The sequence below is a fragment of the Sphaerodactylus townsendi genome, linkage group LG11 (genome assembly GCF_021028975.2).
Source record: "Sphaerodactylus townsendi isolate TG3544 linkage group LG11, MPM_Stown_v2.3, whole genome shotgun sequence".
Lineage (NCBI taxonomy): Eukaryota > Metazoa > Chordata > Lepidosauria > Squamata > Sphaerodactylidae > Sphaerodactylus > Sphaerodactylus townsendi.
The window spans coordinates 4,329,824-4,351,170 of NC_059435.1; the positions used below are offsets into that span (position 1 = coordinate 4,329,824).

At 46.8% G+C, this 21,347-nt stretch overlaps 1 protein-coding gene across 1 annotated transcript in view; it reads left to right on the top strand.

The window, feature by feature from the left end:
* FHOD3 (formin homology 2 domain containing 3) overlaps positions 1 to 21,347 on the top strand; it is a 372,798-nt gene that overhangs the window by 159,795 nt on the left and 191,656 nt on the right. The window contains 1 exon segment of the mRNA XM_048511340.1: positions 19,819 to 19,886. Within this exon segment, the coding sequence (XP_048367297.1) occupies positions 19,819 to 19,886 (68 nt within the window).

The following is a 21,347-nucleotide window of genomic DNA, read 5'->3' on the forward strand; positions in this document are numbered from 1 at the left end:
GCAATTGTCCACATTATCCAGAAATAAATGAAAACCTGTTTGGCAGAGGTGACAGCGGGATTGGCGTATTTGCCCCAGGCAATGTTTTCCCTTTTTATCTACTTCATTTTTTTTCATTTTTTTATTTTTCCATATTAAAAAAGAGGTAATGCAGAAAAGAAAAAAGGGGGGAGGGGATACAATAAGAACAATTAGAGGATCTGTGTTAATAGCTTGTGTGAAGGCATCTCGCCCTGAGCGAGCACTTACAAAGGCTGGCTACGGGTGGACCAAAAGGGCACATACCTCGGGCTCTTCAGGGGCCCTTCCGCATTGTCGGAGTCGACCTTAGATTGAATTGAGTCCGACCCGAGTCCTCCGCACAGACGTAGCGTCGGACTCGTGTCTGACTCGACTCACCTCCCTCTCGCCATTGAATTTCTCAACTCTACTGGGCAGTTGAGTCAACTGGCGGACTCGGGTTGCGCTCGAGCCGAAGCCAACGGAGTGCGGAATCTCCGTCACTCGACTCTGCCATGTAGCCAATCACAGCTAAGTATTTCGCCCATGCGCAGAAGGGGAGACTTGTGGCGGTGCGAAAAGCTTTGGGCATGCACAGAACGGGGGACTCAGCAACCAATCGGAACACACCGCAGGGAGGTGGTCCCGCTCTCTGAGCTCGGCTCCGGAGACACAAGTCGGCTGCTGTGCGGATGAACGGGAGGACTCAAGTTGAGGTACGACTCCGCCAACACGAGTCGAACCTGAGTCGCCTCGTGTGTCCGGAAGGGGCCCAGGAGGTCCAGTCAGCCTTATTCTAACTTCCACTTCTTGTCTATACTGAGAGCGCTGTGAGGGGATTTTTACTTTCCCCTCCAAAACTGACCGCTCTTACCAGGCTGCATTGGACACTCTTAAATGACTCTTAAGGCTTAGTAACATTCAAACAAAAATGGAACGATTATTTATAGAATTATAAGACAATATGTTACAGAAATAATTAAACTTTTCTTTTACTTTGGCAGGAATACTTTGATAAACACTTCAGTTGTTTCAGACAGTTCTTTGACTCAGTTTTCACAAAAGTTCCTTCTACTAAACTTCTTTCACAGGGAAAATCTTTTTTTCACAGAACTTGACAAATCTTCAGCTCCTTCCACTAAAAGAGAGGCACGCTGGGCTTTCCGGAGCAGGCTCTGGGGCAGAGGTGTAGGCAGGGAAAGTGGAGCCCGGTGTAAAATCTGAGGCCCTTTCCGCACGCAAAAGCGCCGTCCCTGGACAGCTGTTCGCACAGGAGGCGCTGCTGGATCGACTGAAGCCGCTCCTAATAACCTCGCTTGTTTAGCGAAGTTATTCTAAAACGCTGTCTTCTCATCGGCGCGATGCGAACCGCACTGCTGGAAAGACGGTGCTTTCCCCGTCCCTTCCACTCACCTCCAGGGGTCGGAGGGCAGCGTGAGTGGGTCCCTGGCGGCCTCCAGAGTGACTCTGGAGGACGAGGAGAGGGGGGGACGCAGAAGAGGCGGCTCCGTGCGAAGCCACCTCTTCTGCGCCGGCTCCCGCGGGGCCGCTCGCACGCTCCCGTGCAAATGGTCCCCACCCCTCCACCGGCATAATTTCTGCCGGTGGAGAGGCGCTGTGCGGAAAGGGCCTTTGTTTTGTGCCCCCCCAATTGGGGGCCACCTTCCCCCACCATGACCAAAGGCCACCCTCCCCCACTACAACCAAAGAACAGTTTTTTGCACCAGATCATCTCAAAGTCGCCATAACATTATAGAATATGCCCCCACTCACAAATCTGAAATCTGAACACAGCAATGAGCCATGCCACACATCAGGAGTAATTTTTTGACAGCATTTTCAAAATGCTTTCAAAATGTTTAACACTGTCACTTTCTCTTCCACGAGGGATCCATACTACCTTTCCCCACACCTATACCATGCAGAATCTACCATATGCAGTTGCCATTTTCTCCTGGTGAACTGATCTCTGTGCTTGGAAATCAGTTGTAATTCCAGGAGATCTCCAGCCACCACCTGGAGATTGGAACAATATATGACTTGCACTCTTTAGCTATTTATTATGTATCTGAAATTCATTTCACTATCTATAGTGAAAAACCACATTATGAACTTACTTTGAGAGACACAGTATTGTAAAATGATATGCCAAAAGCTATACCAAAAACAAAATAGCCACAGGCAACTAAAATAGTAAGGAGGAAGACTGAAAGGCATAAAGATAGATCTTTTTCTAGTAGAATCAAGTATGCAACACTTACATCACATGCATGTACCTGCATAATTGTTTTAACTAAATGGCTTATGCAACTCCATTTAATAACATAATATTTTAAAAATTCTACTAATTAAAACTTTGCAGGTTCAATTGTTCAAGTTTCATGGCTGAATGCATTCTAGCATCTATGAGATTAATTTCTAAACTCTTCAGATTCTGAATCTTCAGTGTTTATGCATTGCTGCCTGTGTGCTGTTTGCATAATGCAGTTTTATACTGCTAAATCTCTTCCCCACTCCCCCCATGGCACCATCTCATTCCCAGCCCTTTTGCCAGTTTTCAAGCCCACCCCCCTCCCTCCCTCCCTGCCTCCCTCCCTCCTTTCTTTGTGAGGCAGAAGCCTCTACAAAACTGAAAGTAGAAGGAGGTCATATTTTCTTGTAAAACCTACCTCCACAATTTTCAGAACTTAGGGCATGAAGCCATGATTTCATCCCCATTACCGTAGCCATTTTTGTTAAGGGCAGAAGCTATCTAGGGTTTTACTTGGCTATTACTGTAGCCATTTTTGTTAAAGGCGGAAGCTATCAGCTGCAGAAAAGAGACTTAAGTTAGGGATCGTCTGCCAATTCCTAGCTACCATATTTCTACCATACATCAAGGGAATCACTGATCAAATAGGGAAACTGATGAAAAAGCATAACCTACAAACCATCTTCAAACGTACCAGGAAAATAGAGCAGATGCTACGCTCAGCAAAGGACAAGAGAGACCCCCTCACTTCTGCAGGAGTCTATTGTATGCCCTGCAGCTGTGGAAAGGTCTACATAGGAACCACAAAATGCAGCATTCAGACTCGTATTAAGGAGCACGAAAGACACTGTCGGCTTAACCAACCTGAGAAATCTGCAGTTGCAGAACATGTCTTAAACAAAACTGGACATAACATTTTATTTGAAAACACTGAAATACTGGACAATTCAGAAGGTTACTATGTCAGACTGCACAGGGAGACCATTGAAATTCACAAACACCAAGACAACTTCAACAAGAAAGAAGAGACTCTGAAAATTCACAGATCTTGGCTATCAGTACTAAAAAAATGGACTGATAACCCCACCCGCAATACAATGCACTCAATCACACCTTTTCATAGCAAGTTCCACCCAAACACTTGCTGAGTTGTTCCCCACTCTGGGACATGGACAATATACCCCACTAAACTTTCCCTTCTCACTAGACACAGTGTGAAACAGACTTTTCTCTATGATACACCTCTGAAGATGCCAGCCACAGATGCAGGTGAAATACTAGCAACAAGATCCACCAGACCACGGCCACACAGCTCAGAAAACCCACCACAACCAATTCCTATCTTGTTTCACTTTCAGGCTGAAATGAAGGTAAGTGTATGGGGGCAGGGGGGTGCCACGGGGGGATTTTCTGCCCCCATGTGTGTGCCCCCCACCCCCATCCCCTGGTAGCTCCACCTCTGCTCTGGGGTATTCCACCTGGAAACCCACTCCTGACTCTGTTAATTAAATAATACATACCCTCAGAGACTTTACTGTCCCATATGTAGGTGCTTTCTTGGCAGAAACATACGATCAAGCCCTCCGTGTGTTTCAAGTACTGTCCCTGTGATGATGTTTCCCTAGGACAGGGGTGGCCAACCTATGATGCTCCAGATGTTCATTGGCTCAGGTTTCACATTCAGCATTGCCTTCCTGGTCCTCCACCAAAACCCAGCTATCCAGCAAAGCTCTCTTTCTCTCAGTCCTGAGAGTGTCTTCTCTTCTCCCTCTTTTTCTTTCTCTCTCCCCACCCTCTGGTGTTTTATAAACAGCTGCAGCACCAGCCAGCCTATCAGGTGGAGCTCTGGGCAAGCGATTCCCTTTCTCTGGGCAAGCGATTCCCTTTCTCTGGGCAAGCGATTCCCTTTCTCTGGGCAAGCGATTCCCTTAGATTCCCTTTCTCTGACAACTGCACTTTAAAATTAACCCTTCATCAGCAGTCCGTCACAACTTGTTATACTGAAAAAAACATTAATTATGTTTAAAATCTGAAGTAAAAAATCCCTATGTGCCTCTTGTCTAACAGATCACAGACCTGACTCTTAATAAATCTTGTAAGTGGGTTAAATTTCATAAAGCACAATTGGATGTTGGCAAGAACCAGGAGGGGATATCCTTTCTGCTCCTCATTGCCACTTTATATATATAGTTGCTTCACTGTCTTTGTTTGTACTACATTTTGTGAAGAGGCAAATAACCGTCATCATCTGTCAGAATTCCAGGGAAAAGTCTGATTTTCTCCAGTGATTCTACTTAGCAATCTCAGCTGAAATATCTCCAAACCATACAGTGGGAAATAAAGGTCCATCCTTCCACTGAGAAAATAATAGCTGATATATCATTTGAAAAACTCATGCTTTTGGAATGGAAATTCAGCAAACACAACTTAATAGGATCTAACTTAGCTGCTCTTCCACACTGGCTTGCAGGATAGGATAAACTATCTGTCAAGAAATAGAGGTTCCTTTAGGTCAGCAGAAAAGGAAGTTATCCACCTTCACAGAAATGTAATTAATCAAGCAAGATGTGTGAGGCAGTTCTCAGATTCAGTTCATCAGCCATGGCCAGGAGTTTTCAAAACTTTATCCAAATAAACTCAGTAACAGTTTCTTGTTGACAGTGGGCTTCAAACCATGAGCTGCCACAGATGTTATTTTGGGGCACCCTCCTGTGCAAGTAATTGTTCATGTGGGTGGTCTGTTTGTGTGAGTAGCATAACATCGCTTGCCCTAAGAAGGCTACAATGCTTGCCTCTATGGGAGTTTTTTCCCCATAGAAGCAAGCCTTGTTCCCATGAGCATGTCTTGTTCAAGTGAAGGCACCACGATAATGTACACCTGTCCTAGTAGACCACCTGTGGGAGCAGTTATTTTTTGAAGGAGAACCAATGCAAAATGGCAGCTGTACCAGTTATGCATGTAAAGTTTCTCTAGGTGACCACATGAGGGTGACCGTAAGAATGCTACAAGCTGATGATATTTTTTGTGTGGATTTCTGTTTCGTGGATTTCAGTGCAAATTCGATTGTTCTTTTGTTTGTTGTTCCTCCTTTTTCTTGTTCTTCTCTGCTCTTTTTTGCTGGCCTAATGGCCGTAATAAAACTGAACTGAAAGTTTCTCTAGGTGGGATTGGCCAGGTACTATCATACGGAGCCGATTCCTAAACATTCTGATTGGCTACCGGTGTTGTTTTGTGGATGGTTTAATTACCATTTGTGATCAGTTCAGACATTGGCAGATGGGACCCAGTTTTCAGTGCTTTTATTCATTTGAATGCCCCTGGTGTGTTGTGTGTGGAGAGGGTTCTGCTTTGATTCTGTGCAACTATTCATGAGGGAAGTGTAGGATAAACAGGGATTAGGGCAGTGGTGGCGAACCTTTGGCACTCCAGATGTTATGGACTACAATTCCCATCAGCCCCTGCCAGCATGGCCAATTGGCCATGCTACTGTCACAAATATTACACCCATGCGTACTCCAACTCACTAGGTGAGTATCATTTTAACATTATCTTGCTATCACAAATATACAAAAAATGTTTAGTAAGTACACCGTCAGGTATGGCTAAAAACCTCTAGATTAGGTTTTTATTTCGGCAGTCCTTTGTCAAGCCAATAATTGTTGTACATAGTATTCTTTTTCTTACTCCTCTAGGAGATCCTGATATCCAGAGAGAAGGACTATTTAAAGAAGAGCCATTCAAGTGAAACTTGAAATTCAGTTTGGAAACTATCTAGTGTAAGAAAAAACAGTTGTGCTCCTAGAGGAGTAAGAAAAAGAATACTTTGTACAACAGTTATTGGCTTGACAAAGGACTGCCGAAATAAAAACCTAACCTAGAGGTTTTTAGCCATACCTGACGGTGTACTTACTAAACATTTTTTGTATATTTGTGATAGTAAGATAATGTTAAAATGATACTCACCTAGTGAGTTGGAGTACGCATGGGTGTAATATTTGTGACAGTACCTGTTGTACACCTGCCTTGATTATTATGGTCAATTGGCCATGCTGGCAGGGGCTGATGGGAATATTACTCCATAACATCTGGAGTGCCAAAGGTCCGCCACCCCGGGATTAGGGCCTTTCTAGAGAGCTGTGAGAAAATCAGTGACGGAGAGAAATCTAGTTGTTCATCTGCATTTCTGTTTTGGTACACGTAGTTCACAAGCATTTGAACCGACGGAGAAAGGATGGTCATTGAATGTTTAAAATTGATGCAGATTCTATGATGGAAGATGGTGGTTGGTCTGTCTGGGAGAAAAAGACCCTTCGGAATGGAGGAACTGCATAAAGATGGGGGGGGGAGTTGGGGGGATGTGGACCAAAAGAAGTTGAAGGAGAGGAGGATTATAATCCTTGCATTGTTTTAGATCAGGGGTCGGGAACCTTTTTCCTTCGAAGAGCCATTTGGCTCACCCCCCCCCCCGCTCACCCACCCACCCACTTGCTTGCACGCCCCCCGTCCGCTCCCCCGCCCATTTGCTCGCTCGCCCCCCCACCCGCTCACCCCCCGCGCCTGCAGGGCAGGTGAGGATGGGGCCTGCGGCCCCACAACCAGCAGGGCGGGCGGGAGGCAAAGCCCGCAGCGCGGCCTAGCCGGCCGTGGGCAATGGATGCGCCTGCCCTGCTGCCTGCAGGGCGGGCGAGGATGGGGCCGGCGGCTCGGCTCATGGAGCCGCAGAACAGCGGCGGAAGAGCCGCATGCGGCTCATGAGCCGCGGGTTCCCGACCCCTGTTTTAGATCATAATCAGCTCTTTGACTGAAGCTTTTGAAAGGTGATTATATTTTCATATGACAAAATGTAAAGCTAAAGCAAAAAATTACTTCCTGGTTTTTTTTTTTAAAAATGCAAATTATGTCCTTTTTCAGGCTCTTTAGAAATTTGGCTTAGAGCTTGACCTCAGAACCCTCTGATTTAAAGAGGAAAGAGATGTTTGCAGCACTCCCAAATGATTTATGTTGTTCTTGACCAAAGGTTGCTGCGCGCTACTCCCAGCGCGCGTCATTTCTGTCGCGCTCCCGGGCTTCCCCAAGACCCCGTGCTCTACGTGGGGTCATCAAAAGGCGCCGTTTTGAGGAGCTCCAGGAATGAAGCGTGCTGAGGGGGCGCGAGAGTGGCAGCGTCGGGGCGGCTGTGTTGTTTCCGCCCCTGTACTGGGGAGTGCCGGGGGACCCCGCGCTACTTGGGGAGAGTAGCGCGCACAGCAGGTAAGTGGGGAAACGACCAGAGATAGCCTGCCATCAATACCCAAGTTTCAGTCTTTACTGAAGTTTGAATGTCCTGAACTGAACCTACTTTGGTGCTCTGAGCAGAGGAGGTGGAGAAAGGGTGTTAAACTTCCCCACCATATTTCCACTGTTTTTCCCCCCAAGGCTCTTATGAATATGTATTTAAGATCACCTATTTTTTTTAAAAAAAATACTTTAAAAAGAAAGATTCTACAGTGGCATTGTATATATCCACATCTATCCGGTTGGTGGAACAGACATTTTCTGGGCTTACTGCCACCTGGCAGCTCTCAGAAATTGGTTGCTTGAACAGGGCTGGGAAACTGAATTAATGGGTTTAGATTACTCTGGGAGCATATCTACACTGGTTTGACATTCATCCTGTCCTTTCAGGGTATTCTGGGGTGGTTTATTTTGTGAAAAATCTCTAACAAAGGAACATTCCTTGTCATGAGGACTATTCAACTCTGTACCAAGTTGATGTCAGAAGTCAGGATACTGGTGGAAATAAGGAAAATTGTAGATCAATTTTCCTTTCCTTTTATCATTCTCCTTGTTAAATGCCATGCTATTGCTGGAAAGGTTCTTATAATGTCAATCATTCACTTAATTTACAGACATCAGGCACTCTTTTCTTTCTTGCAATTCTGGGCGAGCAGAAAAATGTCCCTGCGTGAGATTGTTCCCTTTACTTTCCAACTCTTTGGAAAAAAATAAGATGAAAATATAATGAGGAACTTGAATGTTCCTTGAAATATGTGGTGAATGCATGTTTCTCACCACTTAAGATAATAACACCAGTAGGATAATCTCTGTCTTTGAAGGTTTTTAAGCAGAGGCTCCGTGGCCGTCTCACAGCAGTGCTGATTATGTGAACACAGGCAGATCATGGGGCTTTCTGCACTACAGAAGGGAGCTAAGGTCGACTTGGTTCCCTTCAGTGGAGGGAGATTCCAGGCTGTCCGCACAGTAACTTACTTGGCCCCCTGGAACCAAGCTAAGTGGGCGGGATCATCTTGGTGCCTGTCTCGCTCCTCGATTGTGATTGGAGCTTGTGTTACCATGGGAAACGGGAGCGTTCTTTTTTTGGTACAGTTTACAGTTTACAGTTACATGCGCTTTCTGCCTGCCAATATTCTCCCGTTCTGCGCATGCCACAAAAGCGGCTCCTGATTGATTGAACGGATGAGGTGTCGTTTCAATGCGTCCGCACTTCGAAGCTTCGAAGCGGTATCGACCTTGTTCTGGCAGAAAAGTGTAGTTCATAACTGCGACAGGGATGTTGCAGTTCTGGGGGGGGGGGAACTGAGACAAAACAATGTTGAGCACGGTGGCAGTGGGGATTCACTGAGGCGAACCTAGGTAGAAACCAGTACAACTCTGTCAGTGAGGAAAGCCCCCATGAGAGGGAGGACAGATGAGTTTGTGCTCAGGTCTCATTGCCCAGGGTAATTCCGTTCACCACTTGGGGTCAGGAAGCAGTTTTCCTCTAGGCCAGATTGGCCAGCGAACCTGGAGGGTTTTTGTCATCCTCTGGGCATGGGGTAGGGTTCCCAAACTGTGCAGTACCCCCCCCCCCCGGATGGTGGAAATATCAAGGGTGAGGTGAGGAATTTCATGGCAGTAGGGAGGTGTCAGAGAATGTTGGGGCGGGGGGGGGCAGGGGTTCCTGGGCCAGTTGGCTGGGGGAAGGGGGGAGGAGAAAAGCGAAAGGCCCCTTTCATCATTGCCTTGCAAGGCAAGGATTTTTAAAAGGTAAAGCAGCAGCACTCTCCTCACTCTTGTTTTGAATTTGCAGTAGACCTGATACCCAAAAAGAGGTGGGGGGGCGGGGACAAGGGACATAGCCTGGAAGCCCCTGGGGTGGCAGCTTGGAAAAGTCTGGGAACTGCTGGCACAGAGCAAGAGTCACTAGGGCAGGGGGGAGGCAGGGCGGGGGGAGGCCGTTGATTTCCTGCGTGGTGCAGGGGGTTCAACTGGTTGGCCACGCCTCCCCCAAGCCCCACCCCCAGCCTCAGTGCTTATACAAGCAGCTCTCTAAGGGCAGGGACAGCAGGCTCTTGAGGTTCCTTCCAGCTGTATGTTTCTGTCGGCAACCCAGGTTGGCAACAATGTCTTGATATCTAGTCTGTATGGAAACCTTCTTCTAGCCTCATTGATCCAGAAAAGTTATCATTAGCTCTGAAACTGATAGAATCAGCTGGATTAATTACTGATTTTCTTGGGCAGGGGGTTAATTGGGGAGGGGAGTTTTGTTCTTAATATTTTAAATTTGGAATTGTAAACTGCCTTGAATTACAGAGAAAAGGTGGAATGTTATGCATTGCTAAGCTTTTTTGGTACATTAATTCTACCCAAATATTTTGTGATGAACACCTTATTCCATAAATAGTTCATGTTCTATGGGTCCTTTCATAATCACCTGTGGCCCTTTTTCTTCTCTGGCTCCTCCCCGACAAGTGCTCAAAAGCAACTTGTAAAAGAAGTGAATCATGTGCCTGACCCAAGGGCAGGGACGTAGGCATAGATATTTTATGGGGGGGTCAGGGGGGCACGCCCCTACTTGCCCCTGGGGCATGGCCACGCCTCCCCCAAGCCCCACCCCCAGCCTCAGTGCTTATACAAGCAGCTCTCTGAGGGCAGGGATGGCAGACTCCCCTGCCCTGCCCTCCCCCACATCCCCCACCAGCTGGGCTCCCAGCCGGCAGCCAGCAACCCCTTCTGCCCTCCCCTCTGGGCAGGCGTAGCTAGAGAAAATGGAGCTTGGTGCCAAATCTGAGTCCCCCACCCCATGGGCAGCCGCTGTGATGCTGGAATCCACCCCCCAAACAACATCACTTTCAATGGTGTTTAAACTAGAGAGCCCAAATTCTCCTTTTAAATCCACCTTAAAGGGAGAATCTGGGGTTCCCAGTTAAAACAACATTGAAAGTGATGCTGTTTTTGGATGGATAATCCCCCACCCTGAAACAACATCCCTTTCAATGTTTAAACTAGGGACCTCAGATTCTCCCTTTAAATCCATGCCGAATGGGGTGGATTTAAAAGGAGAATCTGGGGGAAATTGGGGGGTGCCTGCTGTAAGGGGTGCAACTGTTAAGCTAGCAGCACCAAACTTTCAGGGTATCTTTAGGAGGCTCTCCTAATGATACCACCCAGGTTTGGTGAAGTTTGGTTCAGAGAGTCCAAAGTTATGGACCCTCAAAGGTGTAGCCCCCATCTCCTATTAGCTCCCATTGGAAACAATGGGGGAAGGGTCACCCCCTTTGTGAGTCCATAACTTTGAACCCCCTGAACCAAACCTCACCAAACCTGGGCAGTATCATCAGAAGAGTCCCCCCAAAAATCCCTGAAATTTTGGTGCTGCTAGCCTAAAAACTGTGTCCCCTACAGGCCCAAAACAAAAAACCACTAAAAATACCACAAACCCACAAACCAAGGGTGGTGGTGGAGCTTTGGACATGTAATGGGGGGGTTGAACCTGAGAACCCCCTTTACCTACGTCCCTGCCCAAGGGCAAGACTCAGTCCTGAAGAAGAGAGCCATTGCTGAATGAAGTTGGTTCCCTGTAACTGTTTTAAAACATTGTTTTTGAATAGAGTTGCTTGTTCCCCTGACACCCAGAGATTGAGATTCAGGTTATGGAGTTGGGAGCTAAAGCGTGGGACCCAAGAGGCTTGGGGAGGGCTGTGTGTGTTGCTAGTGGCATTTCTACATCACAGGATTAGCTGTTCAAAACCTCAGACATAAGAACATAAGAACTATCCTGCTGGATCAGACCAGAGTCCATCTAGTCCAGCACTCTGCTACTCGCAGTGGCCCACCAGGTGCCTTTGGGAGCTCACATGCAGGATGTGAAAGCAAGGGCCTTCTGCTGCTGCTGTTCCCAAGCACCTGGTCTGCTAAGGCATTTGCAGTCTCAGATCAAGGAGGATCAAGATTGGTAGCCATAGATCGACTTCTCCTCCATAAATCTGTCCAAAGCCTTTTTAAAGCTATCCAGGTTAGTGGCCAAGCTATCCAGACAAGCGTGTGTGTGATCTACCACTAAGCTACCCGTCTCCCTGGATGTCTTAAAGGCAGGGAGAATTTGTGTGGGAAGCTATTCATAGGAGCCTGTTGTCTGTGAGAGCAAATTTCATGGGCTTCTTGGGAGCGGCAGCACTGATTCGGTTAATGAAATTACGCATGGCTGTCCGACAGGAACAAGCGTGCCGAAATGCTGTTCATGATCGAACGTACTGTTCAGTCACAGATGACCTTTAGGGTTTCCAAAGCTAGAGATGGACAGAGATGGTTTGCCATTCATGGTTCCTGTTTAGCAACCTTGGACTTCCTTGGTGGTCTCCCGTCCATGTACTCACCAAGGCCAATCCTGCTTAGCTTCCAAGATCTATCAAGATCAGGCTAGTCTGGGCTATCCAGCTCTGGACAAAATGCTTTTACCATTCGCCAAAGATCAGTGTTACAATTTGGCTCTGCAAATGAGAGCTGTTTTTGGCAGAAGGATGGAGAGTGGTAAATGACAGTTGGCTGGTTGTCAGTCGATGGTCTCTGCTTTGCGCTTTCCAGAGCCTAACTGGATATTGTCAGATCTGTGAAGAGAACAGGCATCACGTGCTGGATAATGGCTGATGCATTAAGCAAATGACTGACCGCAGCACTTTCCAGCAGGAAGTATTATATGTCCTCATCCCCCTGTGTGAACAAAAAATGAGGAAAACTTTGACTCATGGAGGGGTAAAGAGGGAAAATACAAGATACGTGCATAACTCTAGAACAAGCCTGTTGCTCAACTTTGCTTTTTATCCTAGCCTTGTTTTCATGTTTGGATGGTTTAGAGCAGTGATGGCGAACCTTTTCGAGACCGAGTGCCCAAATTGCAACCCAAAACCCGCTTATTTATCACAAAGTGCCAACATGGCAATTTGACCTGAATACGGAGGTTTCAGTTTAGAAAAAACAGTTTGTCCTGAAGCACGTATTACTCGGGAGTAAGCTTGGTGAAGCAACCTATTTTACTCGTGTGCGGAATCGCCCTAAGAGGCTGCAGAAGAGCTTGTGGTGCTGTTGGAAAAGCCCCAGACTCGTGTCCAGGAGTCCCATGGGGGGCTAGAAGTGTGACGAAAGCGCCATGGCAGGTACGCTCCTGGAACTACCACGGCCACTTTGACAGTGAAAAATCAGCCTAAGTTGCCTTAAATGACTTGTTTTTCAGTCAAATGGGGACTCATGAGGGGTATTTCATTTTACCCGTTCTCCAGTTTCCCCTTTCCCTTTCCTCCGCAGCCTCTCCCTTTTCCATCTCCCTTCTTTCCCTTGCTCCCACCAGGCAACCTGTCTTTATCTTCACCTTTCTGTCCTTCCCTCCCCCTGGAAGCCTCTCCTTGGGAAGAGTCTGGCCCAGTTGCACAGGGACTGGTGATGGTTGGGCTGAGCTGTGCAGTGGCCTCTGGCACTGGGCCCAGTTGCACAACTGTGGTGTGGCTTTGGCTGGGCTGGGTTTTGTGGGTAGCGAATCTTTAGTGGCCATTGCCAGCCCTGCCCTAGGGGCTTTCCCCACTGACAGAGTTGAACTGGTTTCTACCTAGGTTCGCCTCAGTGAATCCCCACTGCCACCGAGCTCAGCATCGTTTTGTCTCAGTTCCCCCCCCCCCCCCGAACTGTGACATCCTTGTTGGACTACATCATTTACTACACTTTTCTGCCGGGACAAGGTCGATACCGCTTCGAAGCTTCGAAGTGGGGAAGCATCGAAACGACACCTCATCTGTTCAACGAATCATGAGCCGCTTTTGTGGCATGCGCAGAATGGGAGAGTCGTGGAGGGCAGAAAGCGCATGTAACTGTAAACTGTAAAAACTGTTAAAAAAAGAGAACGCTCCCGTTTCCCGCCGTAACACAAGCGTCAATCACGATCGAGGAGTGAAACAGGCACCAAGATGATCCCGCCCACTTAGCTTGGTTCCAGGGGGCCAACTCAGTTGCTGTGGGGACAGCCTGGAATCGCCCTCCACTGAAGGGAACTGAGTCGACCTTAGCTCACTTCTGTATTGGGGAAAGCCCCCTAGTAAGTTTTCCTCCATTAGGGGGCATGACAGGGGAAGGGGACTAGTCCTGTTTCAGAGTTGTTTTGGCCTGCAGAAACCAAGGGCTGGAAGGTTCAGCAATAGTGTTGTGGTTACCTAGCAACCTCCAACATGGCCACTGATGGTCATTGCTTTCTTAAAGCTTGTTTCCTCTTTGAGGAATGATTACCCCATGTATTTCCCCCCCCCCCCCGATTTTTCTCCAACCTTGGGTCATCCTTCAGGTTTGTAGAGAAATCCCCCTGGTCTGTTCCTAGCTTCATTTTGTGGCTCTGCCCATCGTAATCCTTTGTGGTGCGGTTCAGGAACAGTTGTGTGGATTAGGGCAAGATCTCCGAATTTGTTAGTGGGATGAGCCCCATCCGAATTGCCGAGGAACTGGTTTAATGTACAGACGGAGCACATGCCCTGTGTCGAATCCCCCTCAAGCTGACGTTTTTCTGGGGTTATGTGAATGAAAAGGAAAGTGCCTTGTCTTGCCAGCAGATTTATTGTTAGCTTTTACAGACAAAAACAAAGATTAGAAGAAAGCCTTGCTTTGGCATTACCCCAAGGGCTCCCTTCCCTTAAAGGGCACCAGTTTAATTTTGTCTGACATTCAAAGGGAGAACGGCATGCTGCAATAATTAAATTTATGTGACTGCTGAAAAACTTCCAAATGTTTGTTTTTTATTCTTTTCCTTCTGTGCCAGGCATTTGACTCGAGCATGTAGAGTGGGCTTATTGATGAATTAGACAAGGGGCAGCAGTGGAAGGAGTGACAGCCCTGAATCCCAGGGTTGCCAACTTCCAGGTGGAATTTGGTGATTTCCCAGAACTACAACTGATCTCCAGACTATGGAGCTCAGTTCCCCTAGAGCAGGGGTGGCCAACCTATGGCGCTCTAGAGGTTAATGGACTACAATTCCCATCAGCCCCTGCCAGCATGCCCAATTGGCAGGGGCTGATGGGGCTGATGGGAATTGTAGTCCATAACATCCAAAGGTTCGTCACCACTGCCCTAGAGCAAGGGTCTTCAAACTACAGCCCTCCAGATGTTCATTGACTACAATTCCCATGAGCCCTACCACTTGGCCATGCTGGCAGGGGCTGATGGGAATTGTAGTCCATGAACATCTGGAGGGCTGTAGTTTGAAGACCCCTGCTCTAAAGCAGGGGCAGCCAACCTATGGCGCTCTAGATGTTAATGGACTACAATTCCCATCAGCCCCTGCCAGCATGGCCAAGTGGTAGGGCTCATGGGAATTGTAGTCCATTAACATCTGGAGCGCCATAGGTTGGCCACCCCTGTGAGGATGTGGCTGCTTTGGGGACTAGAATCTGTGGCAGGGTACTTTGAGGTCCCTCCCTCCCCAGGCACCATTCACCAAACTCCAGGAATTTTCCAACATGGAGTTGGCAACCCTCCCAAAATCCCTCCCACTGGCCCTTGCACGCCTAGCTCTTGCTGTGCCATCAGGAGAACCTGCACAAGGAATGTTTGTGAGCTGTCAAGATACAACCAGCTGCAGATATTTCCTGCAGTTTCCCTTTTGAGCTGCAAGCAGTAGGGGTAGTGATTCGGTAAACCTGAATAACAAGAAAACCTGAAGAAACCCTTGGGTTTATTTTATTGTTAAAAATCCAGACAGGGGATGGGGGAGACAACTGAATGCTGCTCTTGGCGTGACTGATGGTGGCATTTAGTTGCCGTTCTCCCTGCTGTGTTTTTTCAAGTCCGCAGGAAGTCGTGTGTTCAGCCAGGCAATGGCAAACCACCTCTCTTTGCCTCTTGCCCAGAAAACCCTATGCATGCCTAGTTCTTGCCGGGCCATCAGGAGAACCTGCACAAGGAATGTTTGTGAGCTGTCAAGATACAACCAGGTGCAGCTCCATAAGTCAGCTGCAGTTTGATGGCACTTTCCGCCGCCACCGCCACACGATCGGGAGTCAGGCCTTTTTACCCTGGTAGTATAAAATTACTTACGGAGTTCTTGAAAAAAATATGCAAGGAACATGTCATATTCACAATTAAACGCAACAGAGCAGGGTCACGTGGGGCGGGGGGGGGGGGGGACAAGGCCATTTGGCCAGTTGAGCAAAATTGCTTCCTGTTAACGTGTAGCCAGATGTTAGCTTGGCTTTGCCAATAACGTGAGGAGCTGATTCCACATAAATTATTGCCTTCCAGGGAACAATTGAGCTGATGCGATCAAGGGTCATGGGGGAGGGGAAGAGAGTAGTTTATGCGGAAAGGGTCGGGCAGTGCACTTGAGGCTCAACTAGAATGTAGTTAATATTTCATTTTTAGTAAGGGGCTGTGGAGAACATGCTGCAATACATGTTAACCTCCCAAATACCAAAAATCTATCACAGGGAACAGTGAAAGAACCCTGTGGAAAGCTTTGTTAGGCCAATTGCAACTATATGGGAATCTGGTTTGGGAATAATCCTTTGCGATTGTGGATTGAAGTCCTTTTTAAAGAACTGTTGCTTTGGATTTTAAAGAACTGTTGCTTTAGAATATCTTTGGACACCGTACATATTGTGTCCGGTTTTCTATGGGAGGGTGTTTGACTGTGTCCCTTCAACTTAGGATCTGGTGTCCTGCTTGATCTCCATCAAACTGGATTGATTTCTCTGGAAGCAAATCTAAGTATCTGTTGGGTTAGGGATCTATCTATGGCCTTTTCCGCACATGCAAAAAAAATGCACTTTCAATCCACTTTCAATGCACTTTGAAGCTAGATTTTACTGTGCAAAATAGCAAAATCCACTTGCAAACAGTTGTGAAAGTGGATTGAAAGTGCATTATTCTGCATGTGCAGAAGGGGCGTATCTAAACATTTTTACCCTCCTTTCCTCCTGGTTCAAGCAAGGATTAGCTGTGAGGCTGTAGATTGCCTATAGAAATGCTGTCTCTGGTTTGATCAAAATGTCTGGTATGTTGTCTTTTTTATGGTTCTGATCTACCACATGTTTGTTTTCCTCAAATATTTATTTCTCTTCTGTCCTGCCCCGAGGAGGATGTATACAAAGCATCTGCTTAAGAGACCAGGAACTGTAAATGCAGAGAGATGCTCTATTTTAAAATCAGTTCATAGAAACACGTACCTTGGCAGGTGACACGCTGGATGTAACCATCTCAATAATGTGTGAAGATGAAGGGAATTTAGTTTTAACAAAGGCCAGATGGTGGTATCTTTCCAAGGAATAATTTTGTTTTTATTTTGCACATGAAGACAATAAAGCAAATATTTGAATATAAAATCCAGCAAACATGAGCTTTCCTGACAAAACTCTGATTTATCCAGCCCAAAAATGTATTGTACCCGTACATGCCCATGAATTAATTCTTGGACGGGGATAATTAAAACGCACATCTGAATTCTAGACTCCAAGAGAGAGATTCTTCTTGCTAGTTTTTGTGTTGGGAATTTGTCCACTATGCAATGAAGAAATTGTGCAAACTGCAGTTGGAGTGGGAGGGTGGGGAGAGGGGTGGTCCACAGTCTCTCTGCTCAGTGCCAAGGACAGAAACATTATTTGGGGAGTTTGCAAACAATGCCTGTGGTGACTCTGTCATACTGTCAAAGTTTATTGGAATTGCAACACATGCCCATTATGTTTCCTTCTTTCACAGAAAGAGGGCCAAGACTTCTCTTCTTTAGATGTAGATTAGATAGATTAATAGGGGATAGGTCTGTCATGGATTCATCGATGATAGGTGGCTGCCAGCCATGGTGACCAGTGGCATATCTGCAGTGGAGACATGGGGAATCAAATGTCCTCGGGCACCCCCTTGTGGGGGGAGGCGCAAGAAATGCAGGTTGGTTTGTGGGTTTTTGCCTGCAGGGGGTGCGGTTTTTAGTCTAGCAGCACCACAATTTCAGGAATTTTTCGGGAGACTCTCCTGATGATATCACCCAGTTTTGGTGAGGTTTGTTTCAAGGGGTCCAAAGTTATGGACTCCCAAAGAGGGTGCCCCATCTCCCATTGTTTCCAATGGGAGCTAATAGGAGATGGGGGCTACACCTTTGTGGGTCCATAACTTTGGACCCCCTGAAACAAAATTCACTGGGTGAAGACTGGGTGGTATCATCAGAAGGGTCTCCTGAAGATACTCTGAAATGTTGGTGCTGCTATCTTAATAATTACACCCCTTACAGCAGGCACCCCCCAAATTTCCCCAGATTCTCCTTTTAAATCCACCCCCTTCAGCATGGATTTAAAGGGAGAATCTGAGGTCCCCAGTTTAAACATTGAAAGTGATGCTGTTTCAGGGTGGGGGATAATCCACCCCAAAACAGCATCACTTTCAATGTTGTTTAAACTGGGAACCCCATATTCTCCCTTTAAGGATTTAAAAGGAGCCCCCATATTCTCCCTTTAAGGATTTAAAAGGAGACTGGGCTCCCTAGTTTAAATACCATTGAAAATGATGCTGTTGGGGGGTGGATTCCAGCATCACTTGATTAAACTAGGGAGCCCAGATTCTCCTTTTTAAATCCACCTTAAAGGGAGAATCTGGGGTCCCCAGTTTAAATAACATTGAATGTGATGCTGTTTCCCCCAATTGCGGGGACTGGATACAACACCATAAAATGTTTTCATAGCAGTAATAAAACATTTTGAAAGCATTTTGAAAATGTTTTCAAAATTTTTTATTTCTGCTGTGTGGCATGGCCCATTGCTGTGTTCAGATTTGTGAGTTGGGGCATGTTCTATAATGTGATGGTGACTTTGAAACGTCCTGGTGTAAAAAAATCATTGTTTGGTTATAGTGGGGGAGGGTGGCCGCCCATTTGGGGGGGAGCTTAAAACTCTTATTTTGATCCCAGGCTCCATTTTCCCTAGATATGCCTCTGATGGTGACTAAAGGTGATCTGCATGTTCAGAGGCAAAAAATCTTTTAAAACCCAGGAGTCAACATTAGGGCCGCTGTGCCAGAGGCTGATTCCGCATGGGCCAAAAACAGCAGTGTGAAAACGGTGTGAAAATGGTGTAAAAGGGTTTAAAACAGTGTAAAAGGGTTTATACTGTTTTCACACCGTTTTTGCACTGCTGTTTTTGGCCCGTGCGGAATCAGCCATAGTGTTGGCCTTCCAGAGGAACTCATTGGCCACTGTGTAAGACAGGATACTGGACTAGATCTGATCTGATCTAATCCAGTACGGCTGTCCTAATGTTCTTCTGAGGGTTTAATCCATCAAGAAGATCTCCTGTTCAAACACCATTGAATGTAATACATTTCAAAGAGCTTCATACTGAATAAAACCCTACATAAGAACATAAGAACGAGCCTGCTGGATAAGACCAGAGTCTATCTAGTCCAGCACTCTGCTACTCGCAGTGGCCCACCAGGTATTTTTGGAGCCCTCATTTTGTTCATTTAACAGTTTTGAGCTCCTTTCATATTTTTCATTTGTTGGGCTAGGGTTGACCCTGCTAGGACTGGAAATTGTATTCCTACCCAATTTCTCTTAGCATTGAGTGTTCCCAGTGGATAACTACGACATCTGTGGGGAGGGTGCGTATAAGGATGCATAAATGGAATATTTAAAGGGGCGGGGGAGAGAAATATGAACATTCATGACAACTCTGATCCATAAAGCATTGGTATGTTAGCAATTTGGCATGGTTTTTTTGGGCAGGGGTGCAGCTATAGTCTTTGATCAGCTGGGATAGTTAATAGAAACATTAATTTCAGATTAATTTTTTTCATAGACTTCCATGATCTAGTATTCTAGAAGGGTTTACCATTTTGCAGATAACCCAGATTCTTCCTCCTCCTCCAGTTCCAAATAAAAAGGAACTTGAATCTGATGTGTCCCTTCCAGGTTGCATCCAGTGCTCCTAAACTCTTTTCTGTTAAAGGTGAAACAATGATGGATGTCCTGCTAAGTAGAATTATCTGGAGCTAGATTCGCCAGCTGCCAGGCAGGGCTTGAAGATCTCCCAGAATTGCAACTGATCTTCTGGCTACAGGAAAAAATAGCTGCTTCAGAGGGCAGATTCCATACTCCCCTGAGGTCCCCCTCCCCACCCCCACATCCCGCCTCCACCCCAAATCTCTAGGAATTTCCTGAGAGTTGCCCAATTCCGTCACGAACTGAAACAGACAATGTTATGCAAAGTGACTATCAGTGACTTGGATCCAAAGAAGTGGTACATCAGTTTTTCACTACAGATGTTTTTATTTTACATTATTTTGTCTTTTCTTTCAGAAAAGCTGTACAACTCCAGTGGGCGGGAGCTGAGGCGGGCCCTCTTCTCCTTGAAACAAATATTTCAAGTAAGTGAGTGTTCTTGTGAGGTTGGTGTCAGGTTATCTTAGCAATGCTGCCTCCTGTCACATTTACCTGGTACTTTGTCTTCTTAATGGTTCTGATCTACCACGTTTGTTTTCCTCAAATGTTTATTTCTCATCTGTTCCTTAATACTTAATACAGTGTGTGAGAAAGGTGAAAAAGGGCCATCTTGTTAATCTCAGCAAGATGGGAGATGGTAAAAAAAACCCCAACCCAAAATGATAAATGGAGCGCCTGGAGCTTTAACAGATGGATTCCCTTAATGGCTGGTGCTAGGCGGCCATGGCATTCCAAGCTGGTTTTCTGTTAATGAAAAGGTAAGGAGTAGAAAGGGCAGGGTCCTTTTCATGCCTCTTTTTAGCCTTTGGGACTCATTGGGGCTAGGCTTAACTAGGGCCGTTTCCCCACTTTTAAAATGACGTCGGTTTCGTCTGGTCCAGGACCTTTTTAGCGTGAGGGTCGTGTTCCCAGGCTTCCCCACTGCCTCGCGCTCTGCGCGGGGTCATCAAAAGGCGCCAGAATGACCTGCGCTGAGGGGGCGCAAGAGCAGCAGAGTCGGGGCTGCTGCGTTGTCGCCGCCCCTGTAGTGGGGAGTGCAGGTGGACCCCGTGCTGCTTGGCGAGAGTAGCACGCAGCAAACGGTGAGTGGGGAAAGGGCCCAGGGTTGCAAGCTCCAGCTTGGGAAATCCCTGGAGATTTTGTGGTGGCGTCTAAGGAGGGCAGTGTTGGGAAGGGCTAAAGCCTGTTGTGCTGCCATAGACTCCACCCTCCACAGCAGTCATTTTGTGCAGGCGGAGAGATCTCTGTCCTCTGCAGTTCAGTTGTAATTCTGGGAGATCTCCAGGCCCCACCAGGAGATTGGCAATCCCAAGCCTGGAAGCAACCTCTGGGTGACTTGATGCCACCCAACTTGTGTAACTCAACTAGACCTGGCTGCTTTTCTACTATTCAACAGCAGCAGCTGCCCTGTTAAAGCCCGTGTGATATATCAGTTGGAGCTTCAGACAGGTTCAAGTTTGCATCTTCTTGTGGAAGCCCATTGAGTGATTTTGGGACCAATCACTTTCTTTCACCCTAACCTACCTCACAGGATTGTTGTGAGGATAAAAAAGGGGGAGGGGAGAATAATGTACGTTGCTTTGGTGAAAGGTGGGGTATAAATAAAGTAAAAAAATAATAAATCTAGTTGAAGATGGGAGGCAGATAAAAAGGTAGATTGGTGATTGGCTGAGAGGGAGGGAATGAGGCAGAGATTGGGGAGAGACTGTGGGCTTCCAAGAGACAGTACAGGTAGCAGGATAGGGGGGACAGTGAGGTGCCCCCCCCACCAGTCCTTGAGGACTCCCTACCATGCAAGTCTTTCCCAGTGGCAGGCCAGCACTATACAAACGGGCCTCAGTTTTCCTAATTAGATGCTGTGCTGTTGCAGAGGAACACCTGAAGAC